Source organism: Zalophus californianus, chromosome 1 (assembly GCF_009762305.2).
Source record: "Zalophus californianus isolate mZalCal1 chromosome 1, mZalCal1.pri.v2, whole genome shotgun sequence".
NCBI classification, from domain to species: Eukaryota; Metazoa; Chordata; class Mammalia; order Carnivora; family Otariidae; genus Zalophus; species Zalophus californianus.
This window is the reverse complement of record NC_045595.1, coordinates 146,700,187-146,723,140: the sequence shown is the minus strand read 5'-3', so window position 1 is coordinate 146,723,140 and position 22,954 is coordinate 146,700,187. Positions and strand designations below refer to the sequence as shown.

The window sequence follows — 22,954 nt, the reverse complement described above, 5'->3', positions numbered from 1 at the left end:
GAGTGTTTATTATTTCATGAGAGTCTAAGTAAAAAAAGCATGTGACTTTCATATGCAAATTCTTCTCACCTACTAGGTGCAGCCCAGGAAGAGTGCACTCTGGGAGACCTTGCCCTTCAGAGGGTTGCTTCTTTGGACTGAAATCCCATCTAGTGTGCATCCCCAGAAAGAGGCGTGTCGCTATCATCTTCTTCCTTAAATCTAAAATGGTATTCAGATCCTGTAGCATGAGGAGACTGGCTTAATTGTTTTTGATGGTGAAAGCAGGGGTCTGGGACAGATAACTTCTTAAACCCTTTTTTAGCTCTGAAAAAAATTACTGATCATGTCCTATCAGCCAGGTGCTATGCTAAATGCTTTTACATACATTATCTCATTTAGCTCTCTTAACAGCCTTATGGAGGAGGTATCATTACCTTCTTGAGCAGATAAAAAAATCTTTTTTTTTGAAGATTTTATTTATTTATTTGACGAGAGAGACAGCGAGAGAGGGGAATACAAGCAGGGGGAGTGGGAGAGGGAGAAGCAGGCTTCCCGCGGAGCAGGGAGCCCGATGCGGGGCTCGATCCCAGGACCCTGGGATCATGACCTGAGCTGAAGGCAGACACTTAATGACTGAGCCACCCAGGCGCCCCCAGATAAAGAAATCTTAAGACTCTAGAAGATTAAGTGATTTGCCAAGGCTGCATAGCTCCCAAGTGGTTAAACCGCATCTATTCAATAAATGGTTCAGTTGTTAAGCGTCTGCCTTCAGCTCAGGTCATGATACCAGGGTCCTGGAATCGAGCCACATGTTGGGCTCCCTGCTCAGCAGCGAGTCTGCTTCTCCCTCTTCCTCTGCCCCTGTGTGCGCGCGCACTCTTTCTCTCTCTCATGCGTGCTCTCTCTCTCACATAAATAAAATCTTTAACAAAAGATAAATCAGGTGGTCTACTCAGAGGGAGGAAGGCCTGTTGCTGCAACTGGAAAATCATTTCACCTCTAATAGGCTCCTGGGCCATCTCCTGATGGATGAAGTATCTAACTAGATAAGCAGCTGAGAGCTAGGAACAGGGATTACAGTCAGTGTGTAATAGTGGGTGATCCTTCTGAAGCCCACACCCCCACTGAATGCAGCAGTTAACTTCAACTTCCTGAGTCCCCCTCCCCCCCTTCTCCCTTTCTGGCTTTCTCCCTGTCTCCAGCCTCCTACAAGCTATCTATGCATTTCTGCCCTTTACCTCTGTTTGTCATTGCTGTTCCCTCTTTGAGTTTGCATGAGAGACTTGTCAACACTGAAATGAACGGAATGTATGAGTCCTGACCTCCAGAACAGTGTTTCCTAACTGAACTATAAATCGAATCAACGATTTAAATCCACTGCTGGGGACCCTGGATTAAGAGGGGATGAAATGAAAGCTCCTAAGTGGGAAACAGGCAGCTAGATCAGGGTTTCTTAAAATGTGGTCTGTGGACCACCTACATTGGAAGTGTTTATGATAAGCAGAGATTCAAGGATCCCAACCCAGCCCTATTGATTCCAAATGTATTGGGATGTAGTCAAGAGTTTTGTTTTTTTTTAAACATTTTATTTATTTATTTTGATGGAGAGAGAGACAGCAAGAGAGCAAACACAAGCAGGAGGAGTGGGAGAGGGAGAAGCAGGCCTCCCGCTGAGCAGGGAGCTTGAGGCGGGGCTTGATCCCAGGACCCTGGGATCATGACCTGAGCTGAAGGCAGCTGCCTAATGACTGAGCCACCCAGGTGCCCCAAGAGTTTTGTATTTTTAACAAGCCCCCTGGGAGATCTTTCAGCAATACAGTAAGAATAATTGCCTAGAATAGGAATCACAAAATAGAGGCAGTAAGTCAAATTCACTTGTAGATATATTTCATTTGGGCCTTAGAGTATTTGATTTATTTATTTATTAAGGTTTTATTTATTTATTTGAGATAGAGAGAGCGAGAGACCACAAGCAGGGGGAGTGGCAGAGGGATAGGGAGAATCAGACTCCCTGCTGAGCGGAGAGACCAATGTAGGGCTCAATTCCAGGCCTCCAAGATCGTGACCTGAGTACCCAGGCACCCTGGCCTTCCAGTGTTTTAAAAATCAGAATGTTTTCCTCAAAAATCTAGTTTTCTGGCCTCTCGAAAAAATTCTTAAGGAAGAAACCTTGAGCTAATATTCAGACAACAATCAGCTAAAGTCATGGTCGGGACCATCCCATTTCACCCAGCATACTCTCAGTCACCAGAGCCACCAGAGTCTTCCATGGTGTCATGTCCTTATCTTTTGCCTTGGGCTCCTCTAGGACAGATACCAGGTTTTGTCATCCACGAATCTTCAGTTCCTAAAGCCAAATTTATAGAAGAGAATGAACAAATGCATGCTGAATGAATAAATGGGCACAAACTTGATGATGTTTCTCATGGCTTGGGTAACTTAACTGCAAATTTTTAAAAAGTCTCTTCCTGGGCATACGAGACATGGTGTTTCATCCTGGTTCTGCTGCTGATATGTTTTGCTATACCACCTCACTATTCAGAGTCTAAGTTACCTTAACTACAAAAAAAAAAAAAAATTATGAGGATGGATTGTCTCTAAATTCTTGCATCTCGAACAGTGTGGCTTTTTTGGCTGCATGTGGGCATTATGGTTCCATTCTTAAATTGTATGTGGAGAAGAGGCTATTGTGAAATTCAGTCCCAGCCAGTCTCTCTCTCTGAAGCCCCATACCTCAAAATGCCATCTGTTGACATGGCGGTTTGGAATCTTAGTTGACCTGAGGAGGTGGCTGACCCTCACATGCTCGCAGAAAGGCAGGTATTTATGGAGGCAGACTGGGCCAACTCACAGATGAAGTTCAAACACCTCAGCCTAGTGCAGAAGGCTGGTCAGCCTCAGATCCCTGCTGATTAACCCTATGACTCTCCCCTTCCCACCAATAATAATCTCAAAAACAAAACCAAAAAATCCCCAAAACAACCCAATTTCCTATGCCAACCCCAAGAACCATGTTGTTTTCCCCTTCTCTGCCCTTGTACATGCTGTTCTCTCTTCCTCAGCCCATTCTGCCATCTAGTAAATCCCTACTGAGCCTTAACACCCAATGAAAGGGATTCCTCTGGCAAGTGGTCCTAGCCACTGGCCCCGTCCCCTTCTGCAAGACCTAAGGTTTCACTCTGTCCCTCCTCTTCGCTTTACCTTTGCCTTGTACATGTTCCTGCCACTGCATCTACCGCAGCGCTCATTCCTTTATGTGCTTGTTCCCCTACCAAACTGTGATGTCCTTGAAGCCAAGAATCTAGGACACCTCACAGAAACACAATCATTGCATGTTGAATGAAGGCTGACCAGCCCTAAACCCCAGATATGCTGAGAGGAGTCAGAGAAGAGCTGACCATTAACCCTTGCACTGCCTATGTTCCTCCTTTCCCACCACATACACTTCTGTATTTTTTTTAAGATTTTATTTATTTATTCATGAGAGACAGAGAGAGAGAGCGAGAGAGAGAGGCAGAGGGAGAAGGAGGCTCCCAAAGAGCAGGGACCCCAATGCAGGACTCGATCCCAGGACCCTGGGATCATGACCCGAGCCGAAGGCAGACGCTTAACCATCTGAGCCACCCAGGTGCCCTACACTTCTGTATTTTGAGATGCAGAGCTCATTGCTGATATTTAGAACAACAGATGATGTTTGCCAGCAGCTGAGTATCCTGGGTCTCAACATCAGTGCTGCATTCCATGGGTTGTAGGGATTATGTATAGGTGATTTTTTGTGCGTAGCACTTAACAATAATAGCATGGTGTAGGGCAGTATTTCCTAAGCTGTTATGAAGAATCCTTTAATCTTCTTTTGGAGAATGTAAACAGACATCGTATTAAAAAAGTAATCTGGTCAAAAACGTCTGGGAATGTGTGAAAAATATATTCCCCTCTAAGAAAGAAATGTTACATATGAGCATATTAAAGACTCAAAAGTCTGGTGATATGACCATATTGAAGACTAGAAGTCTGGTGATAAAGAACATGGTTTAATTTTGTTTCACCCAGCACTTCCAAAGCATGGTGTTGAGGAAGGAACACTGAATTAGAAGTGAGAAGGCCTGAGTTCTCATTTCCCCTCTTTCACTAAAGCAAATGTGTGTTCTCAAACCAGAAACTTCCCCTTTTGCAGCCTCAAATTCTTCATTTGTAAATTGAAAGAATTAAAAATGAAAATCTAAATGACATGGCTGGATTAGATTATTTCTAACAGCCTTTCTAATCCCCACTTTCTATCCTGCTCCAAGGGATGAACAACTCTGGCTCTGAAGCCTTCACTGGGGCTAAAAACCTCACAAAATGGGTATTTAGCAACCCACCCCAGGAACAGCTGGGCAAGAGCTTGGCCGTTCTCTCGGCGTGGCTGTTTCTGTCAGATGGCTAGATCTGAAGGGGAATTATCTGGCAATTCTGAGCTGATGTGCCAACTCCAGGATGACTTTTTTTTTTTTTTTTTTTAAGATTTTATTTATTTGACAGAGAGAGACACAGCAAGAGAGGGAACACAAGTAGGGGGAGTGGGAGAGGGAGAAGCAGGCTCTCCGCCGAGCAGGGAGCCCGATGCAGGGCTCGATCCCAGGACCCTGGGACCATGACCTGAGCCGAAGGCAGACACTTAATGACTGAGCCACCCAGGCGCCCCTCCAGGATGACTTTTAACATTGTAAGAATCAGTCACCCACTTCTCCTCTCCTCCTTTGCAAGGCATTCACCATTGCAAAATCATTGCTCAGAATGTCCAAAAAACAATATTTGACATAAAGTGAAACTCTGAATTAAGGAAGAGCTTTGAGGGAGGAGAGATTTGATAGCAATCATCAGTCAGGACTATGAAAATGCCTAGTACCCGCAGGGAGACCAGATACCCAAGAACGTAAGGGGAGTAAGGCCCCAAGTTCTCCTGGTTTTGAGAGAAAATACAGCCAGGCCCATTCCCTTTAAAGTGCATCTGTGGAAAAGAAAGTACATCTGGCTCAAGTCGGAATTTGGTATCACGGAGTTCATGTGGACAGGGGTCAGCCCATTTCCGCTGATGGAGGCCCGATTAGCATGATGCCACATTCAGAGCAGACTTTCTGGGCCCACACTTTCTGGGCCAAAGGACAGCCTCCAGATGGCCACTGTTGAAGGCCCATATTACACATTTGCAGAGTGGTGTTTCCCTCTGAATAGCATCTCAGCCAAGTCAGAAATACCATTACTCAGCATAATCTGTAGCCAAGATTTGCTTCGCCTGTAAGGTCCACCCAGTCCAGGATCCTTCCTTCTTTCTTTTCCTCTGTCCTGAAACATTTCAGAAAGTTCCTACTGTTTGGTTTGGTTTTTTTTTTTTTTTTTTAGGATTTTATTTATTTATTTGAGTGAGAGAGAGAGAGCACAAGCAGGGTGAGTGGGAGAGGGAGAAGCAGGCTCCCCGCTGGATAGGGAGCCCGATGGGGAGGAATCAATCTCAGTTTTTTTTAAGTGGGCTCCATGCCCAGTGTGGAACTCAAAAGTGGGGCTTAAACTAACAACCCTGAGATCAAGACCAGAGCTGAGATGTAGAGTCAGACGCTTAACCTGATACTAGCTGAGGACAAAGCACAAGCTGACACCCTGACACCCTCCCCCACACTCCTGGGTGAGACATCTGTAACATTCTTCCAGGAAACTTCCAACTATCTTAATGTTAATGCTTTTGCTAGAGCAAAAAAACAACCTTGGTTTGATAATAGCAAGGCCTCCAGTATCCTGAGGGTCTCCTTTAGCGTGTGAAAGTCTTTTTGACACCTCCCTTTTTCTTTACCTGCCCCAACCCCATAATATATAATCAATTGCTCCTCACAACCCCGGTGCAGCTCTTTCTGCCCATGCGTCCTGTCCCTGTGAGGAAGGATAGTTGGAAGGCAGGCCAGCAGGGACAAGCTATCCCCCACCCTAAGAGGAAACCACCCTTAAAAGGATTTTACACCACCCTGGAAGGATCCCGCCACCCTCTCCCACGGGATAGATAGATGGCAAAAACCTGATCGGATGACGAGCTCATGAAGGGTTAATCAGAATGAAACAGCCCACCAACAAGCCCATAAAAACCCTTAAGACTTAGAAGTCTTAGAAACTCCAGTGGCAACCCTCTTGGGTCCTCTTCCTCCTCGGGAGCTTTGTACTATCACTTTGCTATTCCTCAATGAACCTCATGAACCTTGTGAGAACCTTGCTTTGCTGCCCACCACCGTCTGGTGGATCTCTTCATTCTTCAAAGCAGCATGACCAAGAACTGCAGGGACCGATGGAGAAAAAATCCTGTAGCACCATGCTTTAATAAAACCACCATTTTGGGATGCCTGGGTGGCTCAGTCAGTTAGGCGGCTGCCTTCTGCTCGGGTCGTGATTCCAGGGTACTGGGATTGAGTCTCACATTGGGCTCCTTGCTCAGCGGGGAGCCTGCTTCTCCCTCTGCCTGCCACTCCCCCAGCTTGTGCTCTCTCTCTCAAATAAATACATAAAATCTTTAAATAGGGGAAAAAACCCCACCACCCACCATTTTGCACCAAAGGAGTCTCAAGAATTCTTTCTTGGCCGTGGGCTCCGGACCTCACTGTACCATACCTCACCTATATTTTACCTACATCAAACTGACTTGAGCACCCCCAGGCGCCCCTCAGAGCATTCCTATTGTTAAAATGACAGAACTAAATATAGTAATGAGTTTGTCCTTTCTTCAAGGGAAGGCAATCTGTGGATTGGGGGGGTACAGGGCCTCACAAGCAGGGAAGCACTCTTGCCAAGGGATTTCGGGCAAGAGCAAATTGTACAGGGTGTTAAAAGAGGCACCGAGAAAACAGGCTAGGAGGAGTTTGGGAATTTCTTTATAAGGCCAGCAGGTCCTATTTTCTAGTGTAAGATAAACTAGCTAAAGCTGAATTGGAAGATTGTGATTGGTATTAGGTTTTTTAAGCAGTGAAGTGTTTCCCTAATTGAAGGTTGACTCAGGTGTGCTGGGCCATGGGGCCAGCCTCCATTTTGTGGATCCCAATAGGTGAATTGACTTTGTCACTATATTTCAGGACTTGCTCTGGGCATCACGGTAATGTCATGGAGCCGGAGTGGGTATCTGCGGTACTTTTAATAGGAGTTGGGTTCAAAAGTTAGTGTCTATGGACTCCGAGAAACAAACTGAGGGTTTTAGAAGAGAGGGAGGTGGGGGGATGGGTTAGCCCTGTGGTGGGTATTAAGGAGGGCACATACTGCGCGGAGCACTGGGTGTTATACGAAAACAATGAATCGTGGATCACTGCATCAAAAACTGGTGATGTATTCTATGGTGACTAACATAACATAATAAAAAAATTTTTAAATAAATAAATAAAGCTTGTTAAAGAAAAAAAAAGGCTAGTGTTAAGTTAGTGTTTAGAGCAAAAATCAAATAATAGCAGAATTATCTTTGAAAATATTTTAAATCATCCCCGTGGATAGTGAAATGGTCCCATTCTCAGAAGCACAGGACAGTTGAGGGACCTGGTTTTTCACTGAGGGATTATTATGTCATTCACCCTACATTTCTCCAGGCCATTGACTGACTCAGTGTGTGGAATGGTACTATTTAAATTGCTATTTCGTGCTCAGAGTCTTGTTTTGTTCTGTTTTGGCTAAAACTGGATTTGTATGAGTTAAGTGTGTATACAACACCATTCAGTGAAATACACAGAAAAAGTATCTACGTTCATCCTACTGACAGAGGTTACCCCCCGGGTGTGGACTGGGATCGGAGGTGCTGGAACCGAAGGGGTCAGGGAGGCCTTCAGTCTCTTCTGGGATGTTTTTATTGTTATTTAACAAGAAAAAATGTGTTCGTATTTTTCTTCTGTAACAGGAGAGGATCCCTGACTACAAGTCACTCACATGCGGTCAGGGAAAGACAAGCATGAAAAGAAAAAAATGGTAAGACACTGATAGCAGTGTGCTGTGGGAGGCCGAGGGGTGGTGATGAATATTTCCCTGCTGCTTACTCTCATCCCTGTCCTTTTGTCTTGTGCTCAGGGAGCCGTGCTGGGATGAAGCTTTGCTTAGTCTGCTTCAAGGTGACCTAGATAAGACTTGGGCGGTTTGGCTTGTCTTGCCAGGTCCCTCCCCTGCCCCCAGGGAAGGGCAGTTCTTTTAGTATATAGGTAGGTGAGGAGGATTGACATCAGGAGGAGGCACCTGCCTGACTTTCCAATCTGCTATTTCTTTTTTGTCGTTGTTGTTAAGGTTTATTTACTTGAGAGAGAGAGTGTGCACACGCACGAGAGGGGGAGGGTCAGAGGGAGAGGGAGAATCTCAAGCAGACTCCCGCCATAAGCACAGAGCTCCATGTGAGGCTTGATCTCATAACTCTGAGATCATGATCTGAGCCGAAATCAAGAGTCAGATGTCCAACCGAATGAGACACCCAGGTGCCCCCAAATCTGCTATTTATGTTGCTAAGGGTGAGAGGGGCCTTTGGGTGGATCACTGCATGTGTTGGCTCACCTGCAGACTCACCTTTGGCAGAGTATTCACCTGCTCTTTGTCCTTTGTGAGGTGGAATGAACTGGAATTAGTATTCCCATGTTAGAGACTTGGAACAAAGGCATGAGAATCAGAAGCAGAGGTGTATACCCAACATTGGGTTGTTGGCCCCCCAGTCTAAGGCCCTGTCCATCTAACTACCTTTCATGTTCCTTTCATGTTCTTACTGAACACCTCAGAAGGTGGTTATGGATCAACTGAGAGTGGAAACCTGAATCCATAGTAACAGAACCACAGAAAGCCTACTGGGTGAATATTCAGATCATTTTCCTGACACAGGCTGTACTGTGAATTCTGTCTCAGGCCTAGTGGGAAACTTTACAACTTTTTTTTTTAAGTTTTTTTTTTTAAGATTTTATTTATTTATTTGAGAGAGAGAGAGAATGAGAGAGAAAGAGCATGGCAGGGGATGGTCAGAGGGAGAAGCAGACTCTCCGCTGAGCAGGGAGCCCGATGCGGGACTCAATCCCGGGACTCCAGGATCATGACCTGAGCCGAAGGCAGTTGCTGAACCCACTGAGCCACCCGGGCGCCCTCTACAACTTTTTTTCCTGGGAATGAGGAACTTCTCAGTTGAAGGTTGTGCTTGGTATAGTAAAAAATTGCAGGCTCTGGACTGAGATGGAACCCATCGCATTTTACCTGTAAGATACTGGACAAGTTACTTGTCCTCTCTGAACCCCAGCTCTTTATCTGTCGAATGGGAAAAATACTACCCACTTCATTGGATGACTATGAGGAATGAAGAGAAGCCAGATGCCTGGCCCAAAGCAGGTACTCATCATTCATTAGTCCCTCCCATTCTCTGGGTCTTTCCTAGCAGGGTCCTGGCCACCAAAACATCTGGTAGGACCCACCTGCTTTGGTGAGTTGGCCTAGTGGGAACATGACAACCCACAAGTCATTTGGAACATTAATGTCCACATCCACTGAGAGAATCTTCACTCAAAAGTGCCTCTTTTCAGGCTAAGTTGGGCCTGTGAGAAAAGAAGGAGGAGAGAAAGAAAGAAAGAAACCCTGAGGACATCGTTTTTACTGCCCTTTTTTCTTTTTCTTATACATGAAGAGAAATTAAGATTAGCTGGCCATGGCTATGGACGTCCTGTACTCATCTTTTCTTTGGATACATTTCAAGAAAGAAAGGATATGATGCTTCTTTCAGTGCTTGATGTTGGCCATGATCATGTGGTGTCGTTTTTCATAGACTTCCTCCTGGATGAAGGTGTTTGATGATAGAGGACTTTGGTCATCAAGATTTTCAGGCCTCTGGCTCAGCAATAAAATGAGATGAGCACAAGGCACCAGGCAGCATTTGTATTAAATGGTTTTCCTCTAGTCTTAATCCTGGATGGAGCTTGCTATTCTTAAAGATCTTTATTTATACATTGGCTGAAGCCCTTTGGTCACCATGACAAAATTCAATTAAAGTTGGCTGAGGGGAAAATTGAGAATTTTATGTATATCTATGTTAAAAATGATTAAAGAAGACAATTTAAGTGATATAAACAAACATTATTTCACACTTCATGAAACAAGCAGTCACCATTCCCAAGGGTCCAGAGAACTGAAAAATGGGAGGAAGGCAGGAAATTTTTATAAGATAAAGAAAAAGCAGAAACAAAATAGAAAGTATCTGACTGGCTGGGGCCACATAGTCAACCTCACTCGGGGTAAGAAAAAACAAGGAAATAAGCATAAAGCCCAGAGTTGGCTTGGTGTTTGGAAATCAGCTGATTGGATATACCATATTTCTGGGCATGCAGAACATTTACAGAGACAGGAAAGTTACCTATATTCCTTTTGCTGACATGGCACCCTGGCCAGGAGCAGCTCCATCTTGGGCCTAGAAATTTATCTCAACATGTACATGTATATTCTACATACATATTCACGTATATGTGTATTCTATGTATGTAAATTATGTATAAGGATATGTATAGGGTTATCTCATAAAATTGGAATACAAGAATACAGTAGAGCTGCAGGAAAGGGCTAGAAGTGGGAATTGCAATGTCATTGGGACATCTCCCTGCAAGTCTGTTGGGTTCTTCTCTCCTCTCCTCCCCCTCCCCTGGTGGAATATGGCTGTTAATCAGCCTCCTGAGAAAGTGATTGATGCTTATGGTTCTGACCATTTCTGAGTCAGGGTGGTCTAGATCACAAATCCCCATTCCTAACTTGGGCAATTGTCCATCCTGAGCCAATGAGTTATTAGAGCCAGCGGAAATGAGATACACAGTGCAGACACGGCTGCTGGAGCCTCTCCATTGTGAGCAAGGAAGACACAGTCATTACAATTTGTGACCAAGAACTGGAGACCCAATCTAGACTGGGTATCAGTGCTACATAAAGAAAGCAAAAATGACCAAATATGAGCAAATATAACCAAAATGACCGGCGTCATGACTGAGAAGGATAACCAAAACAGTGGGTTGGCCTCTGGGTGAGATGAGATGGAGAAAAAGAATCATGGCTTGATGGGGATAAAGGAGATAGGCCAAGAGAAATCCTGAGTGTGAAACCTGGAGGTTGAAGAGCAGGATTGTGCCACTGAGAGTAGAAGGGAGAGAGAAAGGACAGCCAGGGCTGCTGCCTGGTTCTGTGGAATAGAACCTCCTTTAACTACTCCCACCTAAGCATTTTGTAATCCCTTCTCCCTTCCAACATCCTGCTTCTAAATGGGGTCTGTGTCTCTGGTCTCCTATCTCCTTGCCTAATTAAAGGAAAGCTGTAAAAACAAAATAGTGATGGAAAGAATAATAATAGCTTCCACTTACTAAGAGCCTCCTCTACCCCAGCTGTTTCACACAGTTTCTAATTTTCACAACTTTGTGAGTCAAACATTGCTATCCCCATTTTATTGACATGGAAAACGAGTCTCAGTGTGATAAAGTAACTTGTCCCAAGTCACGTAGCTACAGGGCATGGAACACAGAGTCAGACCCAGGTCTGCTGATTGCTGCCCACCATGCCAGTGTCCTTGATGGGGGGATAAGGAATTGTTAGTTTCCTATTGCTGTTGTAACAAATTACCACAAACTTAGTGCCTATAACAATGCAAACCTATTATCTTAACAGTCTAGATAGGCCTATGAGCTGGAAAAGGTAAGGAAGCAGATTTTTCACTAGAGCTTCTGGGAGGAACGCATTCCTGCCAACCCCTTGACTTTAAGATTTCCGACTTCTAGACTGTATTCTTTGACCCATGGCCTCTTCCTCCATCTTGAAAGCCAGCCGTTGTAGTGTGTTCAAATGTCTGTGTCACTCTGCTTCCATCTTCACATCTTTGCTCACTCTGATCCTCCTGCCTCCCTCTGGTAGGACCCTTGTAATTACATTGGGTTTACCAAATAATCCGGAATAATCTCTCCATCTCAAGACCCTTAATTCAGCCACATCTGCGAAGTCCCTTTTGGCATGTGATATAACATATTCACAGGCTCCAGGATTAGAGTGTGGATATCTTTGGGGACCATTATTCTACCCGTGTATGAACAGCATCCATCTCATTGACTACTATATCCCCAGCACCTAATGCAGGGCTTGTTGCATATAAGTGCTCAAGAAATATTTTGTTAAATTGATGGGTAAGGAATAGTAAACTAGATTGACTCCAAATTTTATCCTCTGCTTTTGTTTTTCTTTTCTTTTTTTTTAAGATTTTATTTATTTATTTGACAGAGAGAAAAGGAACACAAGCAGGGGAGTGGAAGAGGGAGAAGCAGGCTTCCCTCTGAGCAGGCAGCCTGATGCTGGTCTCCATCCCAGGACCCTGGGATCATGACCTGAGCCGAAGGCAGACTCCTAACAACTGAGCCACCCAGGTGCCCCTGATTTTGTTTTCATTTTTATTCTAGTTTTTGTTTCACCTACCTTAGGATCAGAGGGACTAACTCCATGGCCAAGCAATCTATTCTTCCAGTTGGTCCTGGATTTAAAAACAGACAGCTCTTGGGGTGCCTGGGTGGCTCAGCTGTTAAGCATCTGCCTTCAGCTCAGGTCTTGATCCCAGGGTCCTGGGATTGAGCCCCACATCGGGCTCCCAGCTCCACGGGAAGCCTGCTTCTCCCTCTCCCACTCCCCCTGCTTGTGTTCCCTCTCTTGCTGTGTCTCTCTCTGTCAAATAAACAAATAAAATCTTAAAAAAAAAAAAAAAGCCCTCAACACCAGAGTCTGTCATCTAAGACTGAGTGGAGCTCTACATTGTAAATAAAATCTTCAAAATTGCAGACTGACTGCCTGTGACCTACAGTGGTGAGGGCTTCAAAACTTTAACTTAAACATAAACCGTGAACAAATAGCCCAAAATTTAAAAATGGGCAAAGGACTTCTTTCTTCCAAAGAAGAAAGACAAATGGCCAATAAACATATGAAAAGATGTTCAACATCATTAACCATCAGGGAAATACAATGAGATTACTTCTCCCATACTATGATGTTTATAATTTAAAAAAGAAAGAAAGAAAAGAAGTGTTGGCAGGGACGTGGAGAACCTGGAACCCACATATATTGCTAGTGGGAATATAAAATGGTAGAGCTGCTGTGGAAGACAGTTTGGTAATTATTCAAAAAGTTAAACACAGAATTCCCATATTACCCAGCAAATCCGTTCCTAAGTATATGATATAGGAAAGACGTTAGGGTTTGAAGCCGACGGCCAAGAAAAAATTCCTGAGACGTCTTTGGTGCAAAAAGGTGGTTCTATTAAAGCCGGGGGATAGGACCTGTGGGCAGAAAGAGTTGCAATGGGGTCATTAGGGGTGGTGATTATATACCTTCAAGTTGAGAGGGGGTTAGGGATAGAGTAAGTCTCTAAGGAATTTTGGAAACAAGGTTTCCAGAACCTTGAGGGGGATAGCTATTATTAGGAAAAGGTCATTTATTACCATATAATAAAGTCATGAGACCCTTCAGATGTATATTGGTGGGTCATATGCTTGGGGAACGATTGCCATATCTTGGGGGTTGGTTAGAGAGAAAGGAAATTTCCAAAGGAATTTTTTTAAAGATTTTATTTATTTATTTGACAGAGAGAGACACAGCGAGAGAGGGAACACAAGCAGGGGGAGTGGCAGGTAGAGGGAGAAGCAGGCTTCCCGCAGAGCAGGGAGCCCGATGTGGGGCTCGATCCCAGGACCCTGGGATCATGGCCTGAGCTGAAGGCAGACGCTTAACGACTGAGCCACCCGGCTGCCCCTCCAAAGGAATTTTTTAAAAATATTTTTAAAAAGGTTTTATTTATTTATTTGAGAGAGAGAAACAGAGATAGTGCCTGATGTGGGGCTCGATCCCAGAACCCTGGGATCATGACCTGAGCTGAAGGCAGATGCTTAACCGACTGAGCCACCCAGGTGCCCCCAAAGGAATTTTTATACGTTAAGGTAGACTTAGAGGATCCTGGGGGTGGGTGTCGGGCTAAGATTGCCTTTTGCCCTTAGCAAAGGGTCAACATCAAGGCAGTTGAGTCCCTAGAGGAATATCACTCTGCCTCTTTCAAGGACTTGACAGTGGGCTGTAAGTAGTAAGAAAATTTAATAATTTTTCTTCTGCCTTTGTTTCCCATATCATATATACCAAAAGAATTGAAATCAGGGCCTCAAACTGATGTTTGTACACCCATGTTCACGTCAGCATTGTTCACAACAGCCAAAATGTGGAAACACCTCAAGTGTCTACCAACAGATGGATAAACAAAATGTGATATACACATGGTATTCAATATTATACAGCCATAAAAAGGAATAAAGTTCTGATATGTGGCACAATGTGGGTGAACTCTGAAAATATTATTTTAAGTGAAATAAGCTAGACACAAAAGGACAAATATTGTATGATTCCACTTATATGAATTATGTAGAATAGGCAAATTCATCCAGACACAAAGTAGATTAGAGTTTACCAGGGGCTGGGGGGAAGGGGGACTGGGGACTTATTGCTTAATGGGTATAGAATTTCTTTCGGGGGTGATAAAAAATTTTGGAAACAGGTAGTGGTGATGGTTGCACAACATTGTGATATACTTAACACCACTGCGCTGTATGGGTGAAAATGATTAAAATGACAGAATTGATGATGTTATATATATTTTACCACAATTTAAAAAAATAGTAAAAAAATAATGAATAAATGAATAAATCATAAACCTTTTGTCAGGGAAAGAAGGGCTTTCAGTGAATCAACACTGCCACAGGGTAAAAAGCATAGGTCCCGTGAATCCCTAGACTCATAAAGGACAGAATATTTAATTACAGGGACTTGGTGGAGAGAAATACTCTCAGGCCTTTGTTATGTAACATAGGGAACAGCTAAACTAGTTTTATCAAACTTTATCAGCCCTGGGACTGATATACATGGAACTAACTGTTTCACAAAAAAAACTGATTTTAGGGTTTAATGAAACCAAGCAGGAGAAACAAACATTAGGAGATGTTCTGTCTTCCATCTCACCAGGATTTAACACAACTGGGAATAGAGTGTGCTTGTGCTGATAGATCATAGTAGAAAGTACAAAGGGGGGACTTTCAAGGAGGACGTGGCAAACAGAACTGCAAGCAAAGGTCTTTAAGGCAAATAATAGAACAAGTTCCATACAGAAAATTTTATTTTTTTTAAAGATTCTATTTATTCATGCAGAAAATTTTTTTATTTTTTTTTTAAAAGATTTTATTTATTTGAGGGCACCTGGGTGGCTCAGTTGGTTAAGCAACTGCCTTCGGCTCAGGTCATGATCCTGGAGTCCCAGGATCGAGTCCCGCATCGGGCTCCCTGATCGGCAGGGAGTCTGCTTCTCCCTCTGACCCTCTTCCCTCTCATGCTCTCTCTCTCTCATTCTCTTTCTCTCAAATAAATAAATAATAATAAAAAATAAAAAAATAAAAAAGATTTTATTTATTTGAGAGAGAGAGAGAGCACATGAGATGGGAGAGGGTCAGAGGGAGAAGCAGGATCCCCGCTGAGCAAGGAGCCCAATGCCGGACTCCATCCCGGGACTCCAGGATCATGACCTGAGCCGAAAGCAGTCGCCCAACCAACTGAGCCACCCAGGCGCCCCATACAGAAAATTTTAATATGTAATCATAGAAGAGAGTTCAAAGCCATATAACCAGAAGATATATTTGGTCTACACAGTGTTTAAATTAGTTGCTAATACTTAAAAATCAAAATATTTCACTTCAAATTCTGTTTGATAGCTCCTCTTGAAAAATCAGAAGACCTGGCAAAAGTGGGTCCACAGTCTTGCCTGGAAACCATCCCTGGCACTGAGAGGTGGTTGCCCCCTTGGAAGGGCTGGGTGGTCTGTAGGTTGTCCCTTGCCCAGTAAAACAGGCTTCATTCACCCATGGGTGTTGGAATACCACGGTACCACCAGGGCCAGTCCCCCCTGAAACATCTAGCTCTTTAAAATGGAAACTGTTGGGGCACCTGGGTGGCTCAGTTAAGCAACTGCCTTCAGCTCGGGTCATGATCCCAGGGTCCCGGGAGCAAGCCCCGCATCGGGCTCCCTGCTCTGTGGGAAGCCTGCTGCTCCCTCTCTCACTCCCCCTGCTTGTGTTCCCTCTCTTGCTGTCAATCTCTCTCTGTCAAATAAATAAATAAAAAATCTTAAAAAAAAATGGAAACTGTTAAAACAAAACAACTTGGTAGGCAAATACATTTTCTCTGACCTGTGTAAGGAAAAATGTGTTTAATTAGTTTAAATTTTGGTATTGAAAGAGGACTTCGACTTCCTCCATTTTTAAAAAAGATTTTATTTATTAGTGCAAGGGGGGGCAGCAGAGGGAGAGGGAGAAGCAGGCTCCCCCTGAGCAGGGAGCCTGATGTGGGGCTCAATCCTAGGACCCTGAGATCAAGATCTGAGCCAAAGGCAGACGCTTAACTGACGGAGCCACCCAAGCATCCCTCAACTTCCTCCATTTTTGTCCTCCAACTTTCTAATTCAGTTCTTCTTTCTAGCTTATTTCTCAATTCAGGCAAAAGACTGCAGGCAAAACATCTCCTGATGGGAACCAAAACTACCCCCCGGCAATAAGGACTGCCCTGAGCCAGCAAGACCCTGCCCTTCACTGCCCACCTGCACTACCCAGCAACCTTTATCGCACATTTTCCGTATATAAACTTGGAACAGTTTTCTGCATCTTGCAGACAGTCTTTGAGACGCTAGTCAACAGTCTTACCAGTGTTGGACTCAGTGAGATAAGCTCCTTTCTTGTTTCACCACCACTTGTCTCTCTGCCTTTGGATTTTGTCAGTGGCAAGTGGCCAAACTAGTCTGTTTGGGACCCCCAGAGCAGATGCTCCTGTACCCAGGGCGCCCCAGCTACAGCACACCATATTGTCGTAGAAAATTTAGGCAAAACAAGGGCAGAACTGTAAGCTTGGGACTGGTCTGTTTATTTATAGCTGAGTCCCTCATGCTTAGAACATTACTGATGCCCATAAATACAGGAGGAGGGAATGAAGATGTCATGTGGTATGCAGTAACCAAAACATTCATAGGAAAACCAGAGCAAGCTTGCCCTAAGGGGACAGTGCATGAAGAAAGAAAAACACCGAAGCACAAAACTTTCTGACAAATGTCACTGATTGGGGGGCAGGAGCCCAGAGAGATGAGAATCATGATAGAGAACTGAGCTGGACTTGAAACTCTGTGCTTACTAGGGCACTACGGCAAATGACAACATTTCCAAAAGATTTTTAGTTATGTGGGGAAAAAAAGGAATATAAGTAAGATGATTCCATAAACTTGTACGCTATATAAAATGTCCTTGGTAGTAAAATAAAAATGACTCTGAGGATCTCTGCTAATGGAGATGTCTCAATGTTTCTCTTGGATTGGTAGGGGCCAATCCAAGATGGGCTGCTTTGCTGTAAAGATTATTTTGAATTAAAAGCAATCAAGACGGGTCGCCTGTCTGGCTCAGCAGGGTTGTTTGAGTCCCAAGTTGGGTGTGGAGCCTACTTAAAAAACAACCAAGACCCAGCAGATTCAGGTAAAGTTCTTTATCTCCCCCTACAACTGCTTAAAAAGAATTTAGATAGGGGCGCCTGGGTGGCTCAGTCAGTTAAGCGGCTGCCTTCGGCTCAGGTCATGATCCTGGGGTCCCGGGATCGAGTATCGCGTCTGGCTCCCTGCTCAGTGGGAAGCCTGCTTCTTGCTCTGCCTGCCTCTCCCCCTGCTTGTGCTCTTTCTCTCTCTCTCTGATCAATCAATAAATAAAATATTAAAAAAAAAAAGAATTTAGATAGAAGACCTGCTCCAGGAAGACAGCATAGATAACTACATTATGATATGAACTAGGTATAGTAGACAAGAGAGGAACCTAGCAAGGCCTTCTTGAGCAAAGTCCTCTCTGATGTGGAGAACAAAGGCAAAAGAAAAAAATTAAATTTCTTTACAGTTGGGCGTTTCTTTACACTTTACAGCCCATTGACAAGTACTTGAGACAGGCAGAGTGACCTTCCTGAAGGATCTTAGCCATCTCAAAGTTAATACTTTGCTAGAGGCAAAAGACAACCTTGGCTTGTTATTAGCCTGATCTCCAGGGTCCTGTAACAATCACTTTGGGAACTTCCTTTTTATCTACCGCTCCCCCTGCCAAATATGTTAGTAATCATCCTCTAAACATGTGGCCCGCTGATATCCATCTGAAAGGTCTCATGACTAAGAGTTTTTATGCTTCAGGATTTCTTTTCCTTAGTGTCCATGGTTCTTGGTCATGCAGCACCAGACGAAGAGTGGTAGGCAGCAAAGTTTACTAGGCAATAATACAAAGGTCCCACAGAGGAGGGACCTGAGAGGGTTGCCACTAGAGTTTCTAAGTCTAGGGGGTTTTATGAGAATGTTGGTGGGTGGTTTTAATCTGATTAACCCTCCACGTGCCTGTCACCCAATCAGGTTTTTGTCCATGCGCCCATCTACCTATCAGGTAGTTGTTCACGAGCGAAAGGGTGGAGGGCTCCTTCCAGTGTGGTGTAAAATCCTTTTTAAGGGTAGTTTCCTCTTAGGGTGGGGGCCCCTTGTCCCTGCCTGCCTTTTTTCGGAGGGTCCTTCATTAATATGATGGAGAAGGGCTACTGAGGGCTTCTGAGATTATGCAGAGGTTCAGTTGTCTAGTGAGACAGAGAAACTAAAGGAATCCCATGAAAAACTGCTTTCTTCACTCCTTTTCCTGCTTCTGTTCTTGCTAGGACCTACACCCCAGCCTTACACACGCCTTAGAGAACAGATAATGTTATGAACTTGTAAAGGTCAAGAGTTAATGATCTCTTTGGAGTCTTCCAGCACAAAAGATAGTATCTAAGGAGTGACTGGGTGGGGTTGTCATGAATGTTTTCCGAGACCACTGACTCATCAAGACCCCTGGCTCCAGGGCATAAGTGAATTATGAAGAACACTTAACACTCCTTTGTTCCTGGATGCCTGAGAAGATACATGCAGTGGACCACAATCCTCAATAAAAACCCCAGACCCCAAGAAAAGATGAGACTCACCTTTCCTTTCCAGGTCTCCCGGACACTGTACCTGCACTCTCTCCGTGTCTTCAATAAACTCTACTCTCACTTCCTCTCGCCTCACATTTGATTTTTATCCTGCGCAAAGCCAAGGACCCTCTTGGCTCATCCTGTGGTACCTCTTCCGGATCCTTGAACCTGGTCAACCTGCATCATCTAGCATCTTTTCTTTCTTTTCTTCCTTTCTTCCTTTCTCTCTCTCTCTTTTCTTTCTTTCTTTTCTCTCTTTCTCTTTCTCCTTCCTTCCTTCCTTCTTCTTTTTCTTTCTTTCTTTTTTTCTTTCTTTTCTTTCTTTCTTTCATTCATTCATTCTTTCTTTCTTCTGCTTATTGCTCACACTATTTGAATAACACTGTCTCACCGAGACTGACAGAAGCTCCATTTTGACTGATGAGTTTAGGGTTTGAGGCCTCATATGGCCAACATTTTACAAGTCTATCGGCCAACCAACACTCCCAGACTTTTCTGGTCACCCTCCTTGCATTTGGAAAGATGAACCAAAAAATTAGCTTTGCATGGGGTCTGGCATGCCCCCCACACCTCCCCCTTGTAATGTAAACAGTTGCTGGAGGCTGCCCTGACAGGCTAGCTGCACAGTCCAGAGTGAAGACACAGACTTTAGGGAGCAGAGTTTGGTTAATTACTAAATTATTTCTTAAATTATTATTTATTAAGCACCCATGGTTTGGGTACTTGGGATGTAAGGGTGAAAATGGATAAAGGGTCTGTCCTCATGGAACTGATGTGCTATTGAGGGTGTGAGAAGGGAGAAAAAATAAACAATGATGCTTGTCAATGTCTTCTACAAATAGTAATTTTCAGATTCTAGTGTGCAGTCCAGTTGCTTGGCGAGCTCAGTGAAGTGGATTGCTGGACTCCATGCCCAGAAACTGATTCAGTAGGTTTGAGGTGGGGTCAAAGAATTTGCCTTTCTAACATTCTCAGGTGAGACTACTCAAAGTGGAGTTTGCACAAATCATAGAACTCCAAGATCACTACATGTAAGATGAAGGATTTCATACGTTGCTTGCTCCTCTGAGTGTGGTTCGCAGGACTACCTGGTGATCTTTATGAAAAGTACATAAAGAAGTGAATTCTTGGGTGCCTGGGTGGCTCAGTTGGTTAAGCGACTGCCTTTGGCTCAGGTCATGATCCTGGAGTCCCGGGGTCGAGTCCCGCATCGGGCTCCCTGCTTAGCGGGGAGTCTGCTTCTCCCTCTGACCCTCTCCCCTCTCATGCTCTCTATCTCATTCTCTCTCTCAAATAAATAAATAAATAAAATCTTTAAAAAAAAAAAAAGTGAATTCTTCCCCTAAAGGGAAGTTGTTCGGCTAATAACAAAGAAAGAATTACTTGGTTAAATATGGAGAAATGACAGTGTGTTGCTACGTTAAAACCTTGAAGGAATTAAATACTGATGAGAAATAATTTTGTTGATTGAATTAAAGGGTGTTTATAATAATATTCAGTGTTATGAGGTAGAATTCTTATACCATTGGCATGAGCATAAATAGCAATGTGTACCAAAAGCCTTTAAAATAATGCTTTAATTCAGTAATTCCTCATTTGAAATTTTATATTAATAAACTAACCATTGGTATGCATAAATTTTTTCACTTTTAGAAAAATTAAGCCATTTATTTTGAGATAATTGTAGACTCACATGCAGTAAGAAATAAAATCTTAATATATATTAAGTGAAAATTTTGCAAGTGTATTTCTATTTTCTTTTTTACTTATTCATATTTTCTGAAAGTTCTATAGTTATCATCTCTTACTCAAAAATTGTTTTATTGTGGTAAAATACATATAACATTTTTTAAAAGATTTGTTTATTTATTTTAGAGATAGAGAACAAGCACGAGCTGGGGGAGGAGTAGAGGGAGGGGGACAAGCAGACTCTGCACCAAGGGCAGAGCCCAACACGGGACTTAATCCCATGACCCCGAGATCACGACCTGAGCTGAGTAGGACACCCAACTGCCTGAGGCACCCAGGTGCCCCACATAAATTTTGAGTGTATGGTTCAGTGGCATTAAATACATTTATGCTGTTCTGAAGCCATCACCACTCTCCATCTCTAGGACTTTTTCCATCTTCCCATACAGAAACTCTGTACCCATTAAACAATAACTCTCCATTCCCCACTTCCTCTGGATCCTGTTAACAACTGTTCCAGTTTCTGTCTCTATGCATTTGGCTATTCTAGGTATCTCATAGAAGTGGAATCATATAATGTTGTCTTTTTGTGACTGGCTTACTTCACTTAACATAATGTCTTCAAGGTTCATCCATGTTGGAGCATGTACGGGATGCCACATTGATTATGAATCCATAGGCTACCACTAAATATAAAGTCACTTACAATAAGCTTCATATTTGTGAGATGTTTGCACGTTTGTAGCTGTGAATTGCAAAGCTAAAGGTAAGTCTGAAGTACCAAGGCTAAAGCATCTTTTGGACTGAATTTGGCGGGGGTGACCTGCTGGGAGGCAGGTTAGTTTAGGCTGGGGAAAATGACATTCATGAGGACAGAAAAGTGGAGACCCATGCAACACATGTGGTGACAAGAAGCCAACTCACCTGGCTATGCTCAGGAGCCTGAGTAGGGCAATACTGAGAAAAACACAGAAGATGCTATGGTTTGAATGTTTGTGTTATCCCTAAGTTAATTTGTTGAAAATCCTAATGCCTGAAGTGATGATATTAGGAGGTATCCTTTGGGAGATGCTTAAGTTATGAGGGTGGAGCCCTCATGACTGGGATTAGCACTCTTTTAAAAGAGATCCTGGAGAGAGGCCTCATCCCTTCTGCCCTTTGAGGTTACAAAGAGAAGTCTGTGACCTGGAAAAGGGCCCTCACCCTACCATGCCGGCACCCTGAGCTCAGACTTCCAGCCTCCAGAGCCATGAGAGTAGCAGCCCAAATGGACTGAGATGGATGATAAAGGCAAAAATGGAGAGACAAAATGTACATATAAACAGTTTCAATGTAATCAGAGATGCCATTTCAAGCCAGAGGGAACTGAAGCTAAGATGGGACATATTCCAACTACTGTTTAGAGAAAGAGGTACTGCTGATTTGTGTAGTTTGAATGGCAGAAGCCTGGGACAGGCATGCAGGCAAGGCACAACCTCTCAAGTTGGGTTCAGATGGGCTCAAACTTGCCCCGTGAGGTTCGTTGATGCACCCACACTCTACCGTGCCAATCAGGATTTGTTGTGTAGACTGCATGCCTAGTTAAGAGAAGGAAATGGAATGCAACAAAAGGAAACCATCAGAAAATGGAGCAGTCAGGGGAGGTCAGGATGAAGTATGGTTTTGGAGCGCTGACCTAGAGGCAGGGTAGAGATACCCCTTTCTCAAAATGTTTGTCCAGAGTTCTGGGGCTCCTGGATTTCACTCTGGTCTGAACCAAAAGATAAAGCCTGGAGAACTTAGGAGAACCTTGCTTTTTATGGCCGTTGCTGGGGATGGAAGCAAAGGCAAAACCCAGGACAGATGCTGCACCAGCCACCCCAGCCTAGCTGGTGAGTCACACCCTGAATTTGGACAGGAGTCAAGGGCCTGGGGTGGGAGTTTACCTGCCTAATCTTGATTCGGTTCCTTGATATTTTCTTCATTGTTGTGCAGAACCACACAGTAAGAGAGTCGAAGGAGCTGAGAGTAGATGTGAAGAGGAAGGGCTGGTGGTTAAGGGATCCATGGGGACAATCAGAAGCTCTCCTTTTGTTTCAACCCAACCGGCGCAAGGATATAATCCTGGACTGGGGGATAGCTATTGAAATGGATAGGAAAAGGCAGACCCAGATGAAGGGGAAAAAAATCACAAGATTAACAAAAACATCTCACAGTGTGAAGGGCTTTGGAAGCCACCCAAGATCAACTT

At 43.8% G+C, this 22,954-nt stretch overlaps 1 protein-coding gene across 1 annotated transcript in view; it reads right to left on the bottom strand.

Moving 5' to 3' along the window:
• Positions 1–2,149: 2,149 nt before the first annotated feature.
• Positions 2,150–22,954, bottom strand: part of LMLN (leishmanolysin like peptidase) — a 115,803-nt gene continuing 94,998 nt past the window's right edge. The window contains exon 17 of the mRNA XM_027586816.1: positions 2,150–2,329. Coding sequence (XP_027442617.1) covers positions 2,265–2,329 — 65 coding nt within the window. The 3' untranslated portion in view covers positions 2,150–2,264. The remainder of the gene's footprint in view (positions 2,330–22,954) is intronic.